Source organism: Bombina bombina, chromosome 8 (genome assembly GCF_027579735.1).
Source record: "Bombina bombina isolate aBomBom1 chromosome 8, aBomBom1.pri, whole genome shotgun sequence".
NCBI classification, from domain to species: Eukaryota; Metazoa; Chordata; class Amphibia; order Anura; family Bombinatoridae; genus Bombina; species Bombina bombina.
Genome location: NC_069506.1, coordinates 266,991,641 through 267,019,101, shown reverse-complemented (window position 1 = coordinate 267,019,101; position 27,461 = coordinate 266,991,641). Strand labels below are relative to the sequence as shown.

The window sequence follows — 27,461 nt, the reverse complement described above, 5'->3', positions numbered from 1 at the left end:
GCATACATTCTCTCTTGGGGGAAATCTTTGCAATTTACAGCTGATCAAGATGAATGGTCCAGGGCGGCATCTGTCACTAAAAGTTCCCTACACTGTGTAACCCTATTAGAACTCTTCCTCATACTCTGCATGCAGTGGCACCTCAATCCATTACGATTATATAAAATCTCTTCCATTAATTCTTCCCTATGTTGGAGGAACTGTAGCATGGTTGGTTCTCCTGCCCATATATGGTGGGATTGCCTTTGCTACATACTTTGTAAAACATTGTATTTCGCAAATGTTCCAAAGCTGGATTATCTATTCCAAATACAGCTCAATCAGCTAATTTCACATAGATCTGAAGCATCTCTACCAGATAGACTATTCTGTATTTATCTTTTTACAGTAGCAAAATTATCTATTGCTAGACAGTGGGGGAAAAAAACAGCCTAACCATCATGGAACGGGGATTTCCAATATAATGTGTTACCTTAAAACTATGGAAGCTAAAGTCTTTTCCCTTCTCAACAAAACAGATCTACACTGTTTAGTGTAGGACTCCTGGAGAAAGATAAAATAAATTAAATATCATACTTCATCATATTATAAGAAACACATGTATTTTCCCCTCCTGGCATATCTAGCAGGAGCAAATTATAACTTTTATCTTTAGTGACTTAGCTATCACTTAAGGTGTATGAAACTAAACCAATTTACTTGCTCTATAGTCCCCTACAATTACTCCCTTTTTAAAAATAGCATAAGGGTTATTAACCTACAAGCCTTTGTGCTTACCTACTATGGGGACACATGACATCTGCTTTGATAACTTATAGCAACAGTCCATATGTACGATTATGTGTAACCCTTTAATAGACCGGAGGATACGTCATTCGGTGTCTCCACTAAAATGTGAGCTCTCTTTTATTTTCCTCAGTCTTCATAGGAATTTAGAAGCGGTCTGCTATATTGAACAAACAAGGTTTTTCCTTTTGTTCCTACCATACATGCAAATTACAAAACTGGAGTTTACCTTTGAATGGGACCCAATAGTGGTCCCCTATTTTTTCACCTGCCTTCTTTAACTTTTTTAGTCACCATGTTTAACATAGGGTCCAAGTGTGGCCCCTTTTTTACCATCTAGAAGGTGTCTATAGTGACCTTTGTTATAAAAATTGATTACTAGTGTTCAATGTGATACTTACCTTTTTAGTTTATTATCCTATTACTGTAAATGTAAATATGTTGTTAGATTTTATAAGCGTATGTACAAAAATTCCTATGTACTCATGTATCACAGTATGTACAACTCATCTTGAAAGCACTTTTCCTTGTAGCATATAATTTTACATAACATTATTGAGCTTAGTGCTGCAGCCACCAAAACTCTTATCTGTTTTTCATCAGGATATAGGGGTTTGAGTTCCTAAACAAAGCAGAAACATCCGATACTATAAATTCTATGGTTTTGACTTAAAATCTCTGGAATAACCAGAAGGTTCTCTTACAGATTTAGCTCTGGACATATGTGTTTTTGTGAGTGATCTGGTTGCCCCTCCCCCTTTTGGTGTGCCTATTAAAGGGTCTATTTGTTTAATCAATATTTATTTAGGGTTTTTACTTGTGTTACTTGTATTAGACTGATCAAGAGGATGAACCACTGAATACAGTTTGCTATTGTTAAGTGCCTACCTTTCCAAGTAAGCTATAATATAATGACTAGGTAGTTTGGAACTTTCATGCACTGTCAATCTGACTATGAAGATATTTTTCATATCCTTCTATCCATTTATCATCACTCAGATCACTCCTGTTTTATGTTTAATGTTCCACTTCATCTGCTCTCTAAAGCATCCTTAATTTATTTCCCTCCATCTACCTACCCTAGCTCCCCTTTCTTATCCTTTATCCCTTGTCTTAACTTTCCCATCTTTTGTCCCAGGAAACTTCTGTCCATTGTGCAACAAGTGCTATGATGATGACGACTACGAGAGCAAAATGATGCTGTGTGGAAAGTGTGACCACTGGGTGCACTCTAAGTGTGAAAGCCTGACAGGTGAGCTCCTTTGTCTGATATACACACAGCTGGTCTCTCCAAATACAATGTTTTTTTATTTATACATATACATACATTGTTGATACATAGAGCCTCCAAGATTTCATACCCCCGATATTTTTAATACACAGAAGAGTCCCTAATAGGTGCATCCACTTTTCATGTTTAGAGAATGGCATAAAAGTAAGCCCACACAAATTGTTTGATATATGTCATCTAAGCAGAGAGATTCCTTACAAACATCACTGTGATTGATAACTATACAAAGTTTCCTCATTGTAACTCAATTTCAAATAGCCCCACTCAAAAATTACATTTATATCTAATACACACATGGAGCAACCCCTAAAAGGAAACCTTTCCTATACAGTTGTGTAAAAATAGCACTATAGTCTATCAGTCTCGGGAAAATTTGCTAGACCACTCAATGTTAAGAAAATCAAAAAGCCTTATATTTCTTTTCACACTTGTAGAACAGTGAAAATAGACCTTTAACAAGGGTTAGTCATACACCCTGAAGCTGGGACTGTAGCCTGTCCAGTGGTTATAAGATGGCTCCTCCCTTATATCTTATCAAGGACAGAATCTTTATCATAACTTTGCCTTTTCCTGATTTTTTTCCTTTTCATATTTTTAAATGACTATTAAATACAGTATACTGCATAATCAAGAGATGCATAATATAAAGACATATCAATAGCACTTGTTCTGAATTTCAAATGAGTATTAGATTTTTTCTTTTTAAGGTGGTGATAGTCCACGAAAATTCTTACTTATGGGAATTCATCTCCTGGCCACCTGGTGAAGGCAAAAACACACCACAACAAAGCTTTAAGTATCCCTCCTACTTCCATCTCCCTCCCAGTAGTTCTTTGACTCGTCAAGGAGAAGGCAAAGATAGAGGTTTTAAGGATTATTGAAAATTTATATGGATGTAAGTCCCAAATTTCCCCTCAAAGTATAGTTCCTGGAAGCGAGATGACATAGGAGAGTACTGGCTGTGTAATGTAAATCTCCTAGTAGGAGCCACAAGCCAGCCATGAATGTCTCTGAGATAGTTCCTTTAGCCTCCTCCTGCTTGCCTATGATGTTGTACTCCCTCATTAAATCCTCTACTGTTAGTTACAGTACAGGCTAGGCTATCTACTGCACCCTCAAGATTATCTTTGGAAGGAACAGTAGAGTGGGCATTCTTTGAATCAGTATGCTGCATGGCTCACAGAGCCCACAGGCTTCATGTAAGTGCAAATCTTTGTTTATTGTAGCTATTTAACATTGAGTGTTGCACAGTACAGGTTGGGGACTATTACTCTGCTGAGTGTTTGTGCACATTAGGTTAATGTACAGCACATTGCTTATTATTCAGGGCACTTAAGGTATTATGAATATTATGGGGGTTGTAGCTGGCAATATACAGGGGGTACGTTTTGGGTATTCTACTACAAATTTCCACTTATTGTGGTGCCCTTTAAAAGTTCCCCTCCTCACTAAAACCAGTATCCTTGGCACTCAACTCTCGGTCAGGAGCATGAAGCAGATACCGGGGTTTGAAAGTTCAGTGCCTGGAGGGGATGCATTTCAGCGTGCCACAGATTTCTTTCGGAGTGAAGAAGGTTAATTTGTTTTTGTGCTCTATACGCTTAGTGCGTGGGCTCTACCTCTCCTTCCCAAAGTATCCAGAGTCAGGTACAGCAGGAGGCCATGGCTGCACTATCGCTTCTGCGGGTGCTGGAGGGAGTAAGACCCTATTCTAAGAGCTGGGGTGGGAGTGCTTATATAGCTAGAACATTGGTTTTCAAACCTATCCTCGGCCTTCCTAACAGGCCACGTTTTGAGGATTTCTGAACTGGAGCACAGGTGAAATAATCAGGTGATTAGTAAACATGGTTATTTTACCTGCATTCATCCAAGGTAATCCTGAAAACCTGGCATGTTGGACGCTTCGGACAGGTTTGAAAACCAGTGAGCTAGAGGGATTTACAGCATTACACAATAATTTTTGGAAACGCTATTTCAAAATAATGAGTAATGATTCGTCTGCACTTGTTTTTATTACTGTACACTCTTGCTGACTGAAGAGAACAATAATGGAAGTACAGAAAAGCAAGTAACTGAGCACTCAAGGGGCAAGATAATATTAAAAAATATCTTTTTCTCTTGTTAGGTGTATCCAGTCCACGGATCATCCATTACTTGTGGGATATTCTCCTTCCCAACAGGAAGTTGCAAGAGGATCACCCACAGCAGAGCTGCTATATAGCTCCTCCCCTCACTGCCATATCCAGTCATTCTCTTGCAACTCTCAACTAAGATGGAGGTCGTAAGAGGACTGTGGTGTTTTATACTTAGTTTATTTCTTCAATCAAAAGTTTGTTATTTTTAAATGGTACCGGAGTGTACTGTTTATCTCAGGCAGTATTTAGAAGAAGAATCTGCCTGCGTTTTCTATGATCTTAGCAGAAGTAACTAAGATCCTTTGCTGTTCTCACATATTCTGAGGAGTGAGGTAACTTCAGAGGGGGAATAGCGTGCAGGTTTTCCTGTAATAAGGTATGTGCAGTTAAAATATTTTTCTAGGGATGGAATTTGCTAGAAAATGCTGCTGATACCGAAGTAATGTAAGTAAAGCCTTAAATGCAGTGATAGCGACTGGTATCAGGCTTATTAATAGAGATACATACTCTTATAAAAGTGTATTTTAAAACGTTTGCTGGCATGTTTAATCGTTTTTTACATATGTTTGGTGATAAAACTTATTGGGGCCTAGTTTTTTCCACATGGCTGGCTTGAATTTTGCCTAGAAACAGTTCCTTGAGGCTTCCCACTGTTGTAATATGAGTGGGAGGTGCCTATTTTAGCGTTTTTTTTGCACAGCAAAAATTACAGACACAGACATCCAGCTTCTTCCTGCATGATCCAGGACTTCTCTGAAGGGCTCAAAAGGCTTCAAAAGTCGTATTGAGCTACATAAGCAACTTTTTAAGAATTGGGACCATATTATAGCCTCCAAGCCCTACATCTCCACCTACAGATCCCCCCTATTCCCGATTACACTAAACATAGAAATGGTAGGAGGGCTAGACAAAGGGTTTCAAAGGCTGACAGAACGGGACTACACAATCCCATTATTTAACTTCACAGAAGCGGGCAAGCTCCTGGAGAGAGATAAACTAACATAGCTGATGGAAGATTCACAAAATGGCTTAAATATGCACAATTGCACCATTGTATACACACCTCCCCATTCAAATCGGACCTTATGAGACAGTTGACCACTTTTGAGCAGTTGTGCTACACTGGTATTACACCGAGGGGGACTCTTTCCATATCACGCAAGCTACTTACAAACAACCCGCTGGCAATGTTGCCGACTTACACAGATAGATGGAGTTCAGATTTAAGAGAACACATAGAGCCTGAAACCTGGGAACAAATTTTTAGATCAGTCAAAAAATCCTCAACCTCTCCAGTATTGCTAGAATTAAACTTCAAAATCCTTATGAGGTGGTACCTGACCCCATCTAGGCTGTCAAGTATATACCCCAATGCACCTAGCCTATGTTGGCGTGAGTGTGGAGAACGCGGTTACTTACTACACATGTGGTGGTACTGCCCTAGGGTCCACTCATTATGGAGAGTGTTGGAACTACAATTTAAAAAATTTGTGGCTGAAACATTTACCTTGACCCCAAACATGGCACTGCTGAACAACATGCCCAAATTGAAATGTAGGTTAAGATTGTTGGTCTTACAGATCGGCATCAACAGTGCGAGGAGGCTAATAGCCCGCCACTGGAAAAAGTCAGTATCTTTGACTAGATCTATGTGGCTGGAGGAAGTAGAGGAGCAGTACTCTTTGGAAAAATATGGTTACATGTGCAGAAACCAAACAGACATGATCTTAAATGCTAAATTTTTGTGGCAGGAATCACTTTCGGGGTAGGCCACTCTGCCCACCATAGTGACACTTTACACTCACTGCCCTCGGCCACAGAAGGGCCTAACATACAGGTAACAGCTCCATTAGAGTTGGAGTTAGATAGCAACTTAGCCTGACACATAGATTAGGAGCTGCAGACCTCAGAGAGTACCAGACTGTTCTGAATCTTTATAGCTACTTCACACTTCTAGGACATGAAATTTCTTTGAATCCGGACCTGGGGACCTGAAGGTAAAGAGACAATTTTTGAGGATAACTGTTTAGATTAATTAATTGTTTAACTTTGTCACATTGACGTTGATATTGTTTTGCACCTTTAATACGTAATTGAAGACACCCGAATATGAGACCCATTGCCCACAAATTTGATAAACATGAATGGAATGTTTATACTTTCTGCACAGTCAATATCAGTATGATGTATTTTTATCTATGTCTTCTTGTATTACGAAAATCATTAATAAAATAATAAATTAAAAAAAAAAAAAAAAAAAGTCGTATTGAGGGAGGTAAAAAGCCACAGTAGAGCTGTGGCAGTTGTCGTGACTGTTTAAAAAACGTTTTTGTCATTTATTATTCCGTTTTTGGTATTAAGGGGTTAATCATCCATTTGCAAGTGGGTGCAATGCTCTGCTAACTTATTACATACACTGTAAAAATTTCGTTAGTGTAACTGCATTTTTTCACTGTTATTTCAAAATTTGGGAAAATTTGTGTTTCTTAAAGGCGCAGTAACGTTTTTTATATTGCTTGTAAACTTGTTTTAAAGTGTTTTCCAAGCTTGCTAGTCTCATTGCTAGTCTGTTTAAACATGTCTGACACAGAGGAACCTACTTGTTCATTATGTTTGAAAGCCATGGTGGAGCCCCATAGGAGAATGTGTACTAAATGTATTGATTTCACCTTAAACAGTAAAGATCAGTCTTTATCTATAAAATAATTATCACCAGAGGGTTCTGTCGAGGGGGAAGTTATGCCGACTAACTCTCCCCACGTGTCAGACCCTTCGCCTCCCGCTCAGGGGACGCACGCTAATATGGCGCCAATTACATCAGGGACGCCCATAGCGATTACCTTGCAGGACATGGCTGCAATCATGAATAATACCCTGTCAGAGGTATTATCTAGATTGCCTGAATTAAGAGGCAAGCGCGATAGCTCTGGGGTTAGGAGAGATACAAAGCGCGCAAATGCTGTTAGAGCCATGTCTGATACTGCGTCACAGTATACAGAACATGAGGATGGAGAGCTTCAGTCTGTGGGTGACATATCTGACTCGGGGAAACCTGATTCAGAGATTTCTAATTTTAAATTTAAGCTTGAGAACCTCCGTGTATTGCTTGGGGAGGTATTAGCTGCTCTGAATGACTGTAACACAGTTGCAATTCCAGAGAAATTGTGTAGGCTGGATAGATACTATGCGGTGCCGGTGTGTACTGACGTTTTTCCTATACCTAAAAGGCTTACAGAAATTATTAGCAAGGAATGGGATAGACCCGGTGTGCCCTTTTCCCCACCTCCTATATTTAGAAAAAAAATTCCAATAGACACCACTACACGGGACTTATGGCAGACGGTCCCTAAGGTGGAGGGAGCAGTTTCTACTTTAGCAAAGCGTACCACTATCCTGGTTGAGGACAGTTGTGCTTTTTCAGATCCAATGGATAAAAAATTGGAGGGTTACCTTAAGAAAATGTTTATTCAACAAGGTTTTATTTTACAGCCCCTTGCATGCATTGCGCCTGTCACTGCTGCGGCGGCATTGGTGGTCCTGGAAGAGGCCATCCAGACAGCTCCATTGAATGAAATTATTGACAAGCTTAGAACGCTTAAGCTAGCTAACTCATTTGTTTCTGATGCCATTGTTCATTTGACTAAACTAACGGCTAAGAATTCCGGATTCGCCATCCAGGCGCGTAGGGCGCTATGGCTTAAATCCTGGTCAGCTGACGTGACTTCAAAGTCTAAATTACTCAACATTCCTTTCAAGGGGCAGACCTTATTCGGGCCTGGCTTGAAGGAAATTATTGCTGACATTACTGGAGGCAAGGGTCATACCCTTCCTCAGGACAGGGCCAAATCAAAGGCCAAACAGTCTAATTTTCGTGCCTTTCGAAATTTCAAGGCAGGAGCAGCATCAACTTCCTCCGCTTCAAAACAAGAGGGAACTGTTGCTCATTCCAGACAGGCCTGGAAACCTAACCAGTCCTGGAACAAGGGCAAGCAGGCCAGAAAGCCTGCTGCTGCCCCCAAGACAGCATGAAGGAACGGCCCCCTATCCGGAAACGTATCTAGTGGGGGGCAGACTTTCTCTCTTCGCCCAGGCGTGGGCAAGTGATGTTCAGGATCCCTGGGCGTTGGAGATCATATCTCAGGGATATCTTCTGGACTTCAAAGCTTCTCCTCCACAAGGGAGATTTCATCTTTCAAGGTTATCAGCAAACCAGATAAAGAAAGAGGCATTCCTAAGCTGTGTGCAAGACCTCCTAGTAATGGGAGTGATCCATCCAGTTCCGCGGACGGAACAAGGACAGGGATTTTATTCAAATCTGTTTGTGGTTCCCAAGAAAGAGGGAACCTTCAGACCAATCTTGGATCTAAAGATCTTAAACAAATTCCTCAGAGTTCCATCATTCAAAATGGAAACTATTCGGACCATCCTACCCATGATCCAAGAGGGTCAGTACATGACCACAGTGGACTTAAAGGATGCCTACCTTCACATACCGATTCACAAAGATCATCATCGGTTCCTAAGGTTTGCCTTTCTAGACAGGCATTACCAATTTGTAGCTCTTCCCTTCGGGTTGGCCACTGCCCCGAGAATTTTTACAAAGGTTCTGGGCTCACTTCTGGTGGTTCTAAGACCGCGAGGCATATTGGTGGCTCCGTATCTAGACGACATCCTGATACAGGCGTCAAGCTTTCAAATTGCCAAGTCTCATACAGAGATAGTTCTGGCATTTCTGAGGTCGCATGGGTGGAAAGTGAACGTGGAAAAGAGTTCTTATCACCACTCAGAAGAGTCTCCTTCCTAGGGACTCTTATAGATTCTGTAGAGATGAAAATTTACCTGACGGAGTCAAGGTTATCAAAACATCTAAATGCTTGCCGTGTCCTTCATTCCATTCCACGCCCGTCAGTAGCACAGTGCATGGAAGTAATCGGCTTAATGGTAGCGGCAATGGACATAGTGCCATTTGCGCGCCTGCATCTCAGACCGCTGCAATTATGCATGCTAAGTCAGTGGAATGGGGATTACTCAGATTTGTCCCCTCTACTAAATCTGGATCAAGAGACCAGAGATTCTATTCTCTGGTGGCTTTCTCGGGTCCATCTGTCCAAGGGTATAACCTTTCGCAGGCCAGATTGGACGATTGTAACAACAGATGCCAGCCTTCTAGGTTGGGGCGCAGTCTGGAACTCTCTGAAGGCTCAGGGATCGTGGACTCAGGAGGAGAAACTCCTCCCAATAAATATTCTGGAGTTAAGAGCAATATTTAAGGCTCTTCTAGCTTGGCCTCAGTTAGCAACACTGAGGTTCATCAGATTTCAGTCGGACAACATCACGACTGTGGCTTACATCAACCATCAAGGGGGAACCAGGAGTTCCCTAGCGATGTTAGAAGTCTCAAAGATAATTCGCTGGGCAGAGTCTCACTCTTGCCACCTGTCAGCGATCCACATCCCAGGCGTAGAGAACTGGGAGGCGGATTTTCTAAGTCGTCAGACTTTTCATCCGGGGGAGTGGGAACTCCATCCGGAGGTGTTTGCTCAACTGGTCCATCGTTGGGGCAAACCAGAACTGGATCTCATGGCGTCTCGCCTGAACGCCAAGCTTCCTTGTTACGGATCCAGGTCCAGAGACCCGGGAGCAACGCTGATAGATGCTCTAGCAGCTCCTTGGTTCTTCAATCTGGCCTATGTGTTTCCACCGTTTCCTCTGCTCCCTCGACTGATTGCCAAAATCAAACAGGAGAGAGCATCGGTGATTCTGATAGCGCCTGCGTGGCCACGCAGGACCTGGTATGCAGACCTAGTGGACATGTCATCTCTTCCACCATGGACTCTGCCTCTGAGGCAGGACCTTCTAATACAAGGTCCTTTCAATCATCCAAATCTAATTTCTCTGAGACTGACTGCATGGAGATTGAACGCTTGATTCTATCAAGGCGTGGCTTCTCCGAGTCGGTCATTGATACCTTAATACAGGCTCGGAAGCCAGTCACCAGGAAAATCTACCATAAGATATGGCGTAAATATCTTTATTGGTGTGAATCCAAGAGTTACTCATGGAGTAAGGTTAGGATTCCTAGGATATTGTCCTTTCTCTAAGAGGGTTTGGACAAAGGCTTATCAGCTAGTTCTGGAAAGTTCTGTTTTTGATGGCTATTTCCTCGGCTCGAAGAGTCTCTGAGCTATCTGCCTTACAATGTGATTCTCCTTATCTGATTTTTCATTCAGACAAGGTAGTTCTGCGTACCAAACCTGGGTTTTTACCTAAGGTGGTTTCTAACAGGAATATCAATCAAGAGATTGTTGTTCCATCATTGTGTCCTAATCCTTCTTCAAAGAAGGAACGTCTTTTGCATAATCTGGACGTAGTCCGTGCCTTGAAGTTTTACTTACAGGCTACTAAAGATTTTCGTCAAACATCTGCCCTGTTTGTCGTTTACTCTGGACAGAGGAGAGGTCAAAAAGCTTCGACAACCTCTCTCTCCTTTTGGCTTCGTAGCATAATACGCTTAGCCTATGAGACTGCTGGACAGCAGCCCCCTGAAAGGATTACAGCTCATTCTACTAGAGCTGTGGCTTCCACCTGGGCCTTTAAAAATGAGGCCTCTGTTGAACAGATTTGCACGGCTGCGACTTGGTCTTTGCTTCACACCTTTTCAAAATTTTACAAATTTGACACTTTTGCTTCTTCGGAGGCTGTTTTTGGGAGAAAGGTTCTACAGGCAGTGGTTCCTTCCGTTTAAGTTCCTGCCTTGTCCCTCCCATCATCCGTGTACTTTAGCTTTGGTATTGGTATCCCACAAGTAATGGATGATCCGTGGACTGGATACACTTAACAAGAGAAAACATAATTTATGCTTACCTGATAAATGTATTTCTCTTGTAGTGTATCCAGTCCACGGCCCGCCCTGTCCTTTTAAGGCAGGTCTAAATTTTAATTAAACTACAGTCACCACTGCACCCTATGGTTTCTCCTTTCTCGTCTTGTTTCGGTCGAATGACTGGATATGGCAGTGAGGGGAGGAGCTATATAGCAGCTCTGCTGTGGGTGATCCTCTTGCAACTTCCTGTTGGGAAGGAGAATATCCCACAAGTAATGGATGATCCGTGGACTGGATACACTACAAGAGAAATACATTTATCAGGTAAGCATAAATTATGTTATTTAGGCAAAAGTTAAAAGTGCATCATAATGCAAGGAGACACGCGTTTCGCGCCCTCTAGTGGCGCTTATTCATAGGACTGAATGTTCAAGGTGCTTGCTGTAAGTTAAAGGAACACCCAATCAGGGCCCTGAATCAAGGCACATATGGAGACTGCTCCCGCAACCCACAGCCCACACCTTCAAAAAGAGAGAGCAAGTTATAAAATAGCAGTACAAAAATCATTGTGTATTAGCGAATAGGCTCAATTACATTAAAAGTGAAATATATACCATTCTGAATGTCAGAATACAAATCTATAGTAGAAATGTACACATTCAAAACTACCTAGGATGTTTATGTATCTGATCAATTGCTTAAAAGAACATTTTGTTATTTTATAAGTATCTTAAATGATTATTATAATGTATATATAACAATGTATGTAATATGAATGAGTGACAAAAATTCATATAGTAATTAAATGTGGTCATTTATAATAAATTATACTGCACAGTTTTAAGTGTACTTTCCCGCTGTGTTTCATATACAGTGTATTTCTATTGTACAGATTTATTTACTGTAGGGTCCTGCTATATTTCTTTGTGTCCCTTGCAAGAGCAAGATGGCACTGTCCCTGCAGAGCTAGTTCCTTTAGAAGGTACATACTCAGATTTTATTTTTATAATCTAATTAAAGTATGCTTTGCAGACTGATCTTGGTCGGCACACCTATTCAGCTTTGCAGCACTTGTTTAAACTTATCCATAGCCCATTGCTGTCTATCCTCCATTGTTAGGGTATGTTCTTTAATCTTCGACTATATCTATACACTGGTATATGTTTTATTGTGGGAGGATACTAGATTGCTGTGCAATAGTAGTAAGCATCTCTTTAAAGAGGATTCTAGAGCTTATTGTATATCTTTCTAGTACTGTGATATATTACTATGCAATCTACATATTTTTCTTTTTATGGTATATATTGCTGTACAATAGTATACCTTTTACCTGTTAGAGGACGCTACAGTATATTCCATATCTTCCACTGATGTTATATATTACTGCATGATGCTTGATCTTTCATTGAGAGAGGATACTGGAGTACATGAAGTTGTGGAACATATATGTGAAGCCTTCTTTTATGTAGGACTTCAGTGTTTTTAAAAGGGTACATATTATCAAAGTGTCAACTGAAAATATAGTTAGAAGATGTATTTAGGTCTAGCGCCAAGGTATGACCTCAAGCTGGTATACAAAGACCTCCTAGCTGGTCTAGAAGAAGAATAGATAAATAAGGGGGGGGGGGTTGTATACAGCGCCTATTTAGGCAAGAGGCGATATGATCAGCAGTAGAGAATCCTGAGGTAGTATAAATATAAATATAATGGATGTAATTTATTACAAGAGCAAATGGTAAAATGAAATAAAAGTATAAAATCCTATGTACTATACATAAGACTAATGAATTAAAAGCGTCAACAAATAAATCCATTATATTTATATTTATACTACCTCAGGATTCTCTACTACTGATCATATCGCCTCTTGCCTATATAGGCGCTGTATACACCCCCCTCCCCCCTTATTTGTCAACTGAAAATACGTTTGAATTCCGTGTTGTATTTGTCGCGAGATTGATCCGCCGTAGTTATCAAAGCGTAAAAATTTGCAAATGTAATTTGTGACGTAATATACGACCCCATGATCTCAATCCGAAGCAGATCGATCTGAGTTGAAAACAGTGGTATTCGAGCAGAATTCTGTTAATTCGCCCTCCTAATCGACACTATTTGAACCTCTCACTAAGTTATCAAAAATTCTACATTTACACTTGCGTCTTTTCCGACTCAGCGTACCTAGTTTTCAATCCGCCACCCTGGAGGTCGCGGATGCCATAGAACTCAATAGGAGTCTGAAAACACAGAAAGCTTATGTTCGATGTTGCAAGAGAATGAAGCATATTACATAATAAAAGTAAATTAGAAACTTTATTAAATTGTATACCCTTTCTAAATCAAACAATATTATTGCTCCACATTTGGTGCACTAGTAGATATAGGGATAAAAATTAAAAATACATTACTACTTATGGATTATGTTACAACTTTGTCTCTCATTATTTCTTAAAATTTGGTGCAAAGTTTTGCCCCAAACTTGTTGCACTAATAGATATAGAGATAAAAATGAAATAAATACACAACATAATATAGCAAACTTCCTTTTTATTTTTTGGAAAAATCTATGTGCACCATGTTTAAAGGACAGTCTACCATAGAATTGTTATTGTTTTAAAACATAGATAATGTCTATTATTACCAATTCCCCAGTTTTGCATAACCAACACAGTTATATTAATTTACTTTTTACCTCTGTGATTACCTTGTATCTAGGAACCTTCTTCCAGCCCCCTGATCACATGACTGTGACTGTTTATTATCTATTGTCTTAAATTTAGCATTGAAATGTGCTAAATCTTAAATAACCCCCTGTGCCTGAACACAATGTTATCTATATGACCCACGTGTACTTTCTGTTGAAAAGAGATTTAAAAAGCATGTGATAAGAGGCAGCCCTCAAAGGCTTAGAAATTAGCATATGAGCCTACCTAGGTTTAGTTTAAACTAAGAATACCAAGAGAAAAAAGCAAATTTGATGATAAAAGTAAATTGGAAAGTTGATTAAAATTAAAAGTCCTATCTGAATAACGAAAGTTTAATTTATACTAGACTGTCCCTTTAAGCCATGTAATACAAGTCACACTCTCCACTTTGCGCCAAATTTGACTCAACACTTTTCGCACCAATTATGACGCAAACTCCTAAACAACCCACACACTAGTGAATTTTTCCACCACTTTTGATTGGAATATGCATAATCACATGATTTATGACATCAGCCAATCTGATTCAAATACACATTATAAACCATCACTAACGAATCAAATTGCTCGATACTTGTGTCATTGATTACTCATTAGAACTTGTCAGTGCAATTTGCTACATTGTGTATTGTTACATTGTGTATTATACTTTGAAAGTATGTATATGTGAAATTAGTATGAAATATAAACATTGATGCTGACATTAAGACACACAGTGTAATATTTTAGACAAGGATTTTAACATTCAAATTGATGTTTGATTCAGTATAATCTTAAGATGATAGCTCAAAGGGATAGCCCGCCTAACATTAAAATGTCATGATTCAGGTACAGCAGAAATTAAAATGACCTCTTTACTGGCATGCTATTTTTAGTGTATTTCTTCCTTCTCTTGAATTTCTTTTTCAGTAAGAAATGTCATCTTATATGCCAACCCATTTTATAACACCTGTGTAGGGGTGTTTTTTAAAAATAGATTGCAATCAGGAGGGGTTAGACAGGTGCAGAGAGAAAACTGGCCCATCTCTTAAAATATCCATTGATTGCAAATACATACATAGGATCATTTACAATGTATACATATAGTTTTATAAATAAACACAGAGATATGACAGACAACATTGTTTAGAACAAAAAAAAAGGAACTTAGGGACATGTAAATATGTTTGCAACAGATTTCTGACATAATACACACACACACACACACACATATATATATATATATATATATATATATATATATATATATATATATATATAAGTATGTGCAAGGATATATGTACAAATTCTAGCATTAATAACAATTTAAATAAAAAATATGACATCTAGAAATACAAAAACACATTAATTTATGTGAATGTATCATATAACAAATAAATATAAAAATAACTTTCTATGAGATATTGTTTGTTGAGGTAAAAATCAATCTATTTCTTGGACATAAGCAGATGAAAAATAAAAGATTTGCATTAGAGAAATATGCTTGTTCATGGACAGTAATGAAATGGTATAAAGTTGGGAAAAACCTGAATATCCGCGTCATCTATAACTGTTAGTTAACACCAGTCCGATGCTCTTCGCACTGTACTTGTCGCCCGTGTTTTTGACGGCTTTTTTGATAAATAAGGGGATCGTATTCAGATCTGCGGCAGCGATGTCTGGCGAGCGTGTTGACGCTTTGATAAATAGGCTGAAGATTTTTAATCCTTTAATGGGTATTTTCCCTGCAAGCAAGGATTGAGGCAATGCTGTGTCCACATAATCCTCTTTAGTAAGAGTAGTGGTGGCTTTTAGCAGTTGGAAGTTGGTGCGGTACTCCTTGCCTTTCTTCCAACACTTATGCTAACCCCTCTATAGAAAACCAGGGTTGGTTACTCTTTATTTTCTTTTTATTCTTCTTCAGGTCCCTGTCAGAGGTCGGCTGACTCTGTCATACCTTAGATGATGTACCTGCCCTGCAGCTGGATCCACAGGTAAGTGCTTTTTGCCTTCTAGGTTAGAGGGACACAGCACTTAAGGAGTTAATTTTTCAAAGTGGATATATAAGAGGACTTGTGTATATCTCTTTAATTTGGGGATATCTTGTTGGGCAGTAGAGGCATTGCACTGTACTGCCATTTTAGAGATATGAAATGTGATTATTTTTTATGGCTTTGAAGGGTGTGAGTTTAAAAGGTGCCCTTACACGAATCTGGGGCTATTTTAATTTATTTATTGAAGTTGTGGAACATATATGCGAAGCCTTCTTTTATGTAGGACTTCAGTGTTTTTAAAGGGGAACAGTGTTCCTAGGTACATTAGTGATTGTTCTTGACACTGACTGTTGGAGAGTCTGAGTAAATTGTTAGGGGATTGCAGCGCTGTAGATTCCCCTTGTGTCACACTTAGAATAGTTGTGATCACGTGACCACTCAACTGTACTTCCGATAGTGGTTAGTTGAGGAGCGCCTCTGTTTGTCTCAGCTTATTGTAGAGGCTTGCTGAAGGGCTCTGGAGCGTTTTCTCTTCTCTGGACCATGGAGAGGAAATACAGCTTTTTGGGTAGTGGCAAGAAGCGGCTTATAGTGCAAAAGCAGGACGTTCGTTTTCTAGTTGGGAATTTTAATCTCTGGTCACGGAGGGGTGAGTCTCCCCAGCAGTGATGGGGTATAGTGGTGCCTGTCCTGTTGTTTTTTGGGATCCCTACATAGATTGGGGAATCTTAGTTTATTAAGTTCATTATCATTTTCTTCTTAAATGGAAAGAGTCCACAGCTGCATTTATTACTTTTGGGAAATAAGAACCTGGCCACCAGGAGGAGGCAAAGACAACCCAGCCAAAGGCTTAAATACTCCTCTAACTCCCCTCACCCCCCCCCCCCAGTCATTCTTTGCCTTTCGTCCCATGAGGATGGCAGAGAAGTGTCAGAATTTTTAATTTTTGTTAATGTTTCCCGAGAGGCTACCACCTTGCGGGTCTAACTTATACATAAGGGTCTCAGTGAGTCTCTTTTAATATCTTGGAATCAAGGGTTAATATCTCCTGAGGGGGGTTATTGAACAGGGGGGGGGGGTTATAATCATGTTTGTTTTGTGATTCAACCTGCTTATGTGTGATGTTTATTGGGCTCGTGGTTGGAACATTGAGGCCTTTGGAAGTGAAGCAGCCTTTTGGTTGGTCGCACTTTTTTTGGACTGTACGGTTTACCTTGTGTTCGGGTGTGGCTACGTTCCATTTCTGCATTCCTGACCGCGTGGAGAAGGACATTTTCTAGTCCGCAGGGGTCTGGTCATAGGAGGTGGTGAGTGCCCCAGCCATTGGGGGTGTCAGGTGCCGTTTTTTGTTTTTACTACTTTAGTCCATAGTTGCAGCGCGTTTTTGCTTCCACATAATGTTGAGGATTGTACGTCTGCAGAGTCCAGACGTTACTTTGAGAATGTGCTCGTGCCCTATTGTCCCGGGTCTTCCGCCTTGGGGAGGGCCTCTACAGTTCCCAGCGGGTGTATCTGTCCTTAAGTGTTGTGCCTTTCATTACCGGATTGCGCGCCTTCGCGTGTTGCTCAGACATGTTTTTCAGTTATTGAATGACCCTATCGTTACGAGATACAGGGATTTTCAGTCTGATTCTTTGAATGTTGCACCTCATTAAACTTTTGGTCAGGAAGTAATCTCCTGGTTGTCATTGGAGATCTTTCCCAGTTTTTGAAAGATAGGGCCCCGTTTGGCTGGTCCTGCGGGTATGCCTGTTTTTTTTCGTGCGTTAACCTCCGGGTTGCCTTATATTTTATTTATATCCGATGGGATCTCTTTTATTAATGATGTCTGTTTTCTGTTTTTTTCCCCTATGTGGGAGAATTTATGCAGCTTGCCGGATAGGACCCTAGGTGCAGGCTGGTCCTGTCGGGTTCGTTCGGTCTTGCGGCTGTTCAGACACGTGGCTCTGTTCTGCTCAGCTGGTTCGGTAGCAGCTCCAAGTGCTCAGGTTATCTTTGTTTTTCTTGTTCATCTAAGCATTCGAGAGGACCTGTGGGTCCATGAGGTGGGAAGGATTGTTAAGTCCTTATAGCCTCCAGTCATAGATGGCCGGACAGGGGAGTTTTTCCGCTGCGTCACTCTATCTGACATCTGATTTCATCAGAACCTAGAGCCTCCCCCATGAGGTGGAGGGTTGGAGGGCTTAACGCCCCTTACCGCAGTTGAGCGGTTTGGCCTTCAATTTTAGGCCTCTGGATTTGTCCTTTTGGGCCTGATCCAACAGCTTGTACAAGATAGCTGTCTAGCATGCGGAAGGTTTGCAGTTTTGAAACCTGTTACAGCTCTTCACACTTGCAGGTGTACGCGTAAGCTGTTTTCTAGATGCAGCTCTTACTCTTTGATGTGTACTGTCTGTCTGAGTTATATGAGAGCTTTGGGTCTTCTTCCATTGTCTCCGGGTGGGTTGGATCTCCTTTTAGGGATCTGTGTTTCTGGGTGATGGTTGTTCCCTGCTGGGACTTTGCTTAGCTTTGGGTTTTCCAGAGCTGGATAGGCTTAGTGCCTTTTCTCTTCCTTGTGTCCTCTGCTAGTCCTGCTAGTTGTTTTTTTTTACCTCAAGGTTTCCCTTGATTGTCCTGAGGTTTTGAGAAGTATATTCATACAACTTCTAGCCTTGCTCTTTGAAACGTTGGATTTTAGATAGGGGTGGTTCCTTCCTTTGGGTTTCAGCTTGTCCTTCAGTCTCTTATCATTCGCGTCAGTGACTATGTGCATGGAAGTTTTAGGTCTCATGATTGCAGCATTGGATGCAATCCTTTTTGCATTGTTTTCATATGAGACCTCTACAGTTTTGCATGTGGCACCAATGGTGCAGGGATTATACTTGGTTATCACAACATATATAATTAAATTCCAATCTCTCTGACTTGGTGGTTATACCATCACCTTATTGTTTAAGGGGCCTCCTTTGTTTGTGCTACCTGGACTGTGATCACAACAGATGCATGTCTCAGGTTGGGGAGCTGTTTGGGGGTCTCTGACAGCACAAGGAGTTTGTAATCTTCAGGAGGCGAGGTTACCAATTTATATCTTAGAACTCTGTGCTATTTCAGAGCTCTTCAGGCTTGGCCGCTATTAAAGAGAGAATCGTATATTCGGTTTCAAACAGACAATGATGATCATCAAGGGGGGACTTGCAGTCCCCTAGCAATAAAAAAAAGTATCTCTAAAACTTTCTTTGGCGGATTCCAATTCTTGTCTAATCACTGCGATTCATACCAGGTGTAGACCATTTGGAAGCGGATTATCTCAGCCATCAGATTCTACATCCGGGGAGTAGTCTCTCCATCTAGATGTGTTCTATCAGATTGTGCAGATGTGGGGTCCTCCAGACATAGATCTGATGGCCTCTCGTCTAAACAAGAAACTTCCCAGATACCTCTCCAGGTCCAGGGATTCTCAGGTGGAAATGATGAATGCTCTAGCAGTTCCATGGTTTTACCAACCTGCTTACTTTTTTTCACCTCTGGGAGTGATCTCAAAGATCATAATCGAACAATCTTATGTGTTTCTGATAGCACCAGCATGGCCTCACAGTTTCTGGTATGCGGACCTTGTCCAAATGTCCAGTTGCCAACCTTGGTCACTTCCTATAAGACCAGACCTTCTGTCTCAAGGCCCAGTTTTCTATCAGGATCTCAAATCTCTAAATTTGAAGGCATGGAAATTGAACGCTTAGTTCTTAGTCATAGACGTTTCTCTGATTGAGTAATTAACACTATGATACAGGCTCGTAAGTCTGTTTCAAGTAAGATTTATCATAGGGTTTGGAAAACCTATATTTCATGGTGTTCCACTCATGATTATTCTTGGCATTCATTTAAAATTCCTAGGATTTTACAGTTTCTTTAGGATGGTTTGGATAAAGGTTTGTCTGCAAATACTTTGAAAGGACATATCTCTGATCTTTCTGTCTTATTTCATAGAAAGATTGCTAAGCTTCCCTATATTCACTATTTTGTTCAGGCTTTGATTCGTATCAAGCCTGTTATTTAATCAATTTCTCCTCCTTGGCGTCTCAATTTGGTTTTAAAGATTGTGCAGGCTCCTTCTTTTGAGCCTATGCATTCTTTTTTATTAAACTACTTTCTTGGAAAGTTTTACTTCTTTTGGCTATCTTTTCTGCTAGAAGAGTTTCTGAATTGTCTGCTTTCTCTTGCTAATCTCCTTTTCTGATTTTCTATCAAGATAAAGCTGTTTTGTGGACTAAGTTTAAATTTTTGCCAAAGGTTGTAAATTCTAACAACATCTATAGGGAAATTAGTGTTACTTCCTTGTGTCATAATCCTAAGAATACTCTTGAAAGGGCTTTACATTCTTTGGATGTGGTAAGAGCTTTGACATATTATGTTGAGGCTATTAAAGATTTCAGAAAGACCTTCTAGTCTATTTGTTATTTCTTTTTAAAGACACGATGAGTCCACGGATTTCATCCTTACTTGTGGGATTACGCCTCCTGGTCAGCAGGGGGAGGCAAAGAGCACCACAGCAGAGCTGTTATATAGCTCCTTCCTTCCCTCCCAATCCAGTCATTCTCTTTGCCTACGTTAGTGATAGGAAGAGGTAAAGTGAGGTGTTAGTATAGATTCTTCAATCAAGAGTTTATTATTTTAAACGTAGTACAAGATTGTACTGCTTTATTCTGGGGTGTAGCCGTATTCCCTATCAGTCTCTTCAGTAGAGCTCTTGGTGGCTTTAGAGCAATGGGAACTGGTGGGACATAATTCTCACTGCGCCTCCCATACATTTATGCTGCCCTTATACTGATGGCCTAAGCAATTTCTAACTCAGGCTTTATCATTATCCACAGGGCTATAGGAGGGAGATGACCTCTTAAACCTGTTGGGGCTGTCCTGCTGTCGGACAGTATTAAGGTAAGTGCAGACTTTCTTTTTTTCTGGGGCACAGTAACAAAGGACTCAGAGGAAAGGTGAACACTGCACTTATACATTTATACCTTTAATTATCATAAGGAAAATGGAACCTTGAACTTGGGACATAAGGCTCTCTATGTATGAAGGGGCCTTTTATTTGGTGACAGCTTATGTACAGGCACTGTGGGCTGGGAGTAAAGCTGGTCTTTATCTGTTAATTTGTTAAAACTAAGCCGTTATGGGCTGTGTACACGCTAACGCCCATGATGGGCGGGACTATCATTTTGCGCGCTTCAGACTCCCTTAGAGGACACTGCGCAGTTTCTCATAGTGTTTTCTCCGGAAGCGTTCCGGTTTGAGCTACATCTCTGCTGTTAAGCTCCCCACGAGGATTGCAGGATATTACTGGGAGACCAGTGACTCTACGCATTGCCCTGGAACCGCGTGGATTTCAAACAAAGCAAGCGGTTGTTAGGGCTCTGAACCTTTACTGGTCATCACTGAAGCATTGCTGGGAGACCGGTCGGCAGGTAGGAGCCTCAGCAGAGCTGCTGAGGCGTAAAGGTGTCTGATTGTGGGGATAAAAAACGTGTTTGTGTCTCATAAGGGCGACTCGTGTTTTGTTTGCTTAACACAGCAAAATAGTTGCACTTAGTATTTTAAAGGCACAGTATCCTTTTTACACAGGTAGAATTTATAAGTATTTTTTTTTAAAAAATTGGGCTTTTTTTTCCAGCATTCTTTTTCACATGCAGTAAAAAAGTTCTGTTTTAAAATTTAAAGGGCCAGTAATTTTGTGTATTAAAAAATTGTACGATATTGTCTGTTCTCTAAAATAATGTTACTTGCGCCATGTGTTTGGATGCCAATGTGGAACCACCTGTTCCTTTTTGTTCCTCATGTGTTGAGAGGGCTTTAAGTTATAGAGAAAAAAAAATTCTTTACTTAAAATTTTTCAAAGGCGGATGCTTCTCAGGAGTCTGATGAGATGCAGAGTATGCCGCAGCTTTCTCCCCAAGCGTCCCAACCTTTAACGCCCACTCAAGCAGTGCCCTGTACTTGTTCTCTAGCTTCTACTGCAGTTACGTTAAAAGACATAGCTGCAGTTATGTCTTCTGCACTTTCTGATGCGTTATCTGCCTTTCCTATACGTCAAGGCAAACGTAAAAGGAAGGACAACTATGTGGTCAATGAAGTTTCTGATGCTATGGTGGCAATCTCGGATGTACCATCTCTGGGATCTGAGATGGAGGTGTTATGGAGGTTCTATCAGAAGGTGAAATTTCAGACTCAGGGAGTTCCTTATCTTTGACTGATTCATAAGCTGTTTTGTTCAGGTTTAAACTAGAACACCTCCGCCTGTTACTCAGGGAGGTTTTAGTGACTTTGGACGACTGTGACTCCACGGTAGTAGTCGTTCCTGAGAAATCGAGTAAGTTGGACAAATACTTAGAAGTTCCTTCTTACTCAGAGGTTTTTCCAGTTCCCAAGCGAACTTCGGAGATTATTTCTAAGGAATGGGAGAGACCAGGTATTCCCTTCTCTCCTTCTCCTATTTTCAAGAAGATGTTCCCTATAGCTGACGCTGTCAGGGAAACTTGGCAGACGGTTCCTAAGGTGGAGGGGGCTATTTCCACCTTGGCCAAACGAACTACTATTCCTATTGAGGACAGTTGTGCCTTCAAAGACCCTATGGGCAAGAAGTTGGAGGGTCTACTTAAAAGGATCTATGTTAACCAGGGTTTGCTATTGCAACCAGCTGCATGCATCGCTACGGTCACTAGTGCGGCAGCTTATTGGTTCAATGCTCTTGCGGAGTCTCTTAAGACTGAGACTTCTTTAGAAGAAATCCAGGATTGGATTAAAGCTCTGAAGTTAGCCAATTCTTTTATTACAGATGCTTCTCTGCAAATTACTAAATTGGCTGCTAAGAGTTCAGGTTTTTCTATCCTAGCCCGCAGAGCCTTATGGTTGAAGCCTTGGTCTGTGGATGTATCATCAAAGTCTAAACTCCTGGAAATTCCTTACAAGGGAAAGACCTTGTTTGGACCTGGCTTGAAGGAAATTATCTCTGACATCACGGGAGGCAAGGGTCATCTCCTTCCTCAGGATAAAAGAACCAAGCAGAAAGGACGACAAAGTAATTTTCATTCTTTTCAAAATTTCAAGGGGAACTCCTTCTCTTCTTCCTCTAAACAGGAAGGAAACTATTCACAATCTAAGTCTACTTGGAGACCCAACCAATCTTGGAACAAGGGTAAACAATCCAAGAAACCTGCTGCTTCCAAGTCAGCATGAAGGGTTTGCCCCCGATCCGGGACCGAATCTGGTAGGGGGCAGACTTTCCTTCTTCATTCAGGCTTGGGTGCGGGATGTTCAGGATCCCTGGGCTATAGAAATAGTGTCTCAGGGGTACAAACTGGAGTTCAGAAATTCTCCCTCCCCCCGAAGAAGATTTCTTCTTTCAAGATTATCTGCAGACCAGATAAAAAGAGAGGTGTTCTTACATTGTGTAAGAGACCTCTCTTCCATGGGAGTAATTTTTCCCGTTCCGATACAGGAATAGGGGCAGGGTTTTTATTCAAATCTGTTTGTAGTTCACAAAAAGGAGGGAACTTTCAGACCTATTTTAGACCTCAAGAGTCTAAACAAGTTTCTCAGAGTTCCATCATTCAAGACGGAAACTATTCGTACCATTCTTCCATTGATCCAGGAGGGTCAATATATGACGACAGTGGATTTAAAGGATGCATATCTTCATGTTCCTATCCACAGAGATCATCACAAGTTCCTGAGGTTTGCCTTTCTGGACAAACACTTTCAGTTCGTGGCTCTTCCTTTTGGTCTGGCCACGGCACCCAGAATTTTCACAAAGGTTCTGGGGTCTCTGCTGGGGGTTCTAAGACTGCGGGACATTGCGGTGGCGCCTTTTCGGGACGATATTCTAATCCAGGCGTCATCTTGTCAGCAAACAAGGTCCCATACCGACATTGTGCTGTGTTCTTTAATCCCGAAGACAAGGGTGCACTTCTTTTGAACTCTTATCGATTCTATATCCATGAGAATTTTTCTGACAGAGGTCAGAAAATCAAAAATTCTGGATTCATGTCGAGCCCTTCAGTCCACTCCTCAGCCGTCAGTGGCTCAGTGCATGGAGATAATCGGATTGATGGTGGCGGCAATGGACATCATACAGTTTGCTAGGTTTCACCTCAGACCTCTGCAGTTAAGTGTGCTCAGGCAGTGGAATGGAGATTATACGGATTTGTCTCCTCGATTAACCCTGGAACAGGAGACAAGGGACTCTCTTCAATGGTGGTTGTCTCTGGATCATCTATCCCAGGGGACATGCTTTCACAGACGTTCATGGGTGATTGTGACAACGGATGTCAGCCTTTTAGGATAGGGAGCAGTCTGGGGCTCCTTAAAGGCTCAGGGAGTATGGACTCAAGCAGAGTCTCTCCTTCCTATCAACATCCTAGAGCTGAGTGCGATCTTCAATGCTCTTCGGGCCTGGCCTCAGTTGGCTTCGGCCCAATTCATCAGATTCCAGTCAGACAACATAACGACAGTGGTTTACATCAATCATCAGGGAGGAACAAGGAATTCCCTAGCGAGGACCGAAGTAGCCAAGATAATCCAGTGGACGGAGGCCCATTCTTGCCATCTGTCAGCGATCCACATCCCAGGGGTGGACAACTGGGAAGCGGATTTTCTGAGCAGGCAGACCTTTCATCCAGGAGAGTGGGAACTCCATCCGGAAATATTCTCCAACCTGATTCTCAAATGGGGTCGGCCGGAGTTGAATCTCATGGCATCTCGTCAGAATGCCAAGCTCCCGAGATACGGGTCCAGGGACCCCCAGGCGGAACTGATAGGTGCCTTGGCAGTTCCTTGGTTTTTCAGACTAGCATATCTATTCCCCTCGTTTGCTCTTCTTCCCTGGGTTATTGATCGAATCAAACAGGAGAAGGCATCAGGGATCCTCATCTCTCCTAGGTGGCCTCGCAGGATTTGGTATGCCGATCTGGTGGACATGTCATCCCTGCCACCTTGGAAACTTCCATTGAGGAAGGACCTTCTCATTCAGGGACTGCTCTGAAGCTGACTGCTTGGAGATTGAACACTTAATTCTATCCAAGCGGGGTTTTTCTGATTTGGTCATAGATACCTTAATTCAGGCGCATAAACCTGTAACTAGGAAGATTTACCATAAGATATGGTGTAAATATCTTTATTGGTGTGAATCCAAGGGCTACTCATGGAGTGGAGTTAGGATTCCCAGGATTTTGTCTTTTCTCCAAGAAGGATTGGAGAAGGGTTTATCAACGAGTTCCCTAAAGGTTCAGATCTCTGCGTTATCTATTTTGTTACACAAGCGTCTGGCAGATGTCCCAGATGTTCAATCCTTTTGTCAGGCTTTGATTAGAATCAGGCCTGTGTTTAAACCAATTGCTCCTCCATGGAGTTTGAATTTAGTTCTTAAAGTTCTTCAAGGGGTTCCGTTTGAGCTTATGCATTCCATAGATATTAAGTTGTTATCTTGGAAAGTTTTATTTCTTGTTGCCATTTCTTCAGCTCGAAGAGTGTCTGAGCTTTCGGCATTACAATATAATTCACTTTACCTTATTTTTCATTCGGATAAGGTGGTTTTATGTACTAAACTTGGTTTTCTTCCTAAGGTTGTTTCAGACAGGAACATTAATCAGGAGATTGTTGTTCCTTCCTTGTGTCCTAATCCTTCTTCTCGGAAGGAACGTCTTCTTCACAATTTGGACGTAGTTCGTGCTTTAAAATTTTACGTACAAGCGACTAAGGACTTTCGTCAATCGTCTTCTCTGTTTGTCATTTTTTCTGGAAAACGTAAGGGTCAGAAAGCTACGGCTACCTCTCTTTCCTTTTGGCTGAAGAGTATCATCAGTTTTGCATATGCGACTGCTGGACAGCAGCCTCCTGAAAGAGTTACGGCTTATTCCACCAGGGCTGTTGCTTCCTCATGGGCATTCAAAAATGAAGCTTCTGTTGAACAGATTTGCAAAGCTACAACTTGGTCCTCTCTTCACACTTTTTCTAAATTTTACAAATTTGATACCTTTGCTTCGGCTGAGGCTATTTTTGGGAGAAAGTTTCTTCAAGCAGTGGTGCCATCTGTTTAGGTTCCCTGTCTTGTCCCTCCCTTATCATCCGTGTACTCTAGCTTTGGTATTGTATCCCACAAGTAAGGATGAAATCCGTGGACTCATTGTGTCTTTAAAAAGAAAAGAAAATTTATGCTTACCTGATAAATTTGTTTCTTTTTAGACACAATGAGTCCACGGCCCGCCCTGTTCTATGAGACAGGTTATTAATTTTTGTAAACTTCAGACACCTCTGCACCTTGGCTTTTCCTTTCTCTTCCTAACTTCGGTCGAATTACTGGAGTGGGAGGGAAGGGAGGAGCTATATAACAGCTCTGCTGTGGTGCTCTTTGCCTCCTCCTGCTTACCAGGAGGCGTAATCCCACAAGTAAGGATGAAATCCGTGGACTCATCGTGTCTAAAAAGAAACACTTTTATCAGGTAAGCATAAATTTTCTTTTTTTCTGGTTCCAGGAAAGGTCAGAAAGTCCCTTGGCATCTTGGTTGAAGCTTTTGATTCACAGAGCTTATTTGAAGGCGGGGCAGTCTCCGCCTTACGTATAACTCATTCTACTGGATTAGTCGCCACATCTTGGGCTTTCAAGAATGATGCTTCAGTTGATCATATTTGCAAAGCAGCCACTTGGTCTTCTTTGCATACATTTACTAAATTTTACCATTTTGTTGTGTTTGCTTGTGTTTGCTTCTTCTTTTTTTTTCATGATTTAGATAGAACATAACATTTTAAACAACTTTCTAATTTACTTCTGTTATCAAATTTTCTTAGTTTTCTTGTTATCCTTTGTGGAAAAGCAGAAATGTAAGCTCAAGAGTATGCACGTGTCTGCAGCACTATATAGCAGCAGTTTTGCAACAATGTTATACATTAACAGGAGCACTAGATGGCAGCACTATTACCTGTTGTGTAGTGCTTCAGGCGTGTGCATGCTACCTACCTAGGTATCTCTTGAACAAAGAATAACATGAGAATGAAAATAAATTGATAAAAGATGTAAATTGGCAACTTTTTAAAAATGTTATCCTCTATCTGAATCATGAAAGCATTTTTTGGGGTTTAATGTCCCTTTAATTATTTTTTCGATTTAATTTCTCGGCGAAAATAGCTGTTTCTCCAACATTGGTGTGTCCGGTCCACGGCTTCATCCTTACTTGCCGGATATTCTCTTCCCCTACAGGAAATGGCAAAGAGAGCACCCAGCAAGAGCTGTCTTCCCCTACAGGAAATGGCAAAGAGAGCACCCAGCAAGAGCTGTCCATATAGCTCCCCCTCTGGCTCCGCCCCCCAGTCATTCGACCAACGGTTAGGAGAAAAAGGAGAAACTATAGGGTGCCGTGGTGACTGTAGTGTATAAAGAAAGACATTTTTCAAACCTGATTAAAAACCAGGGCGGGCCGTGGACCGGACACACCGTTGGAGAAAGAAATTTATCAGGTAAACATAAATTCTGTTTTCTCCAACATTGGTGTGTCCGGTCCACGGCTTCATCCTACTTGTGGGAACCAATACCAAAGCTTTAGGACACGGATGAAGGGAGGGAGCAAACCAGGTTACCTAAACGGAAGGCACCACGGCTTGCAAAACCTTTCTCCCAAAAATAGCCTCCGAAGAAGCATAAGTATCGAATTTGTAAAATTTGGCAAAAGTATGCAGAGAAGACCAAGTCGCTGCCTTACAGATCTGATCAACAGAAGCCTCGTT

At 41.2% G+C, this 27,461-nt stretch overlaps 1 protein-coding gene across 1 annotated transcript in view; it reads left to right on the top strand.

Annotated features, from left to right (window-relative positions):
- The window catches only part of KMT2A (lysine methyltransferase 2A), a 555,423-nt gene that overhangs the window by 345,083 nt on the left and 182,879 nt on the right, over window positions 1–27,461 (top strand). Inside the window, exon 14 of the mRNA XM_053691137.1 lies at window positions 1,925–2,038. Within this exon, the coding sequence (XP_053547112.1) occupies window positions 1,925–2,038 (114 nt within the window). The remainder of the gene's footprint in view (window positions 1–1,924; window positions 2,039–27,461) is intronic.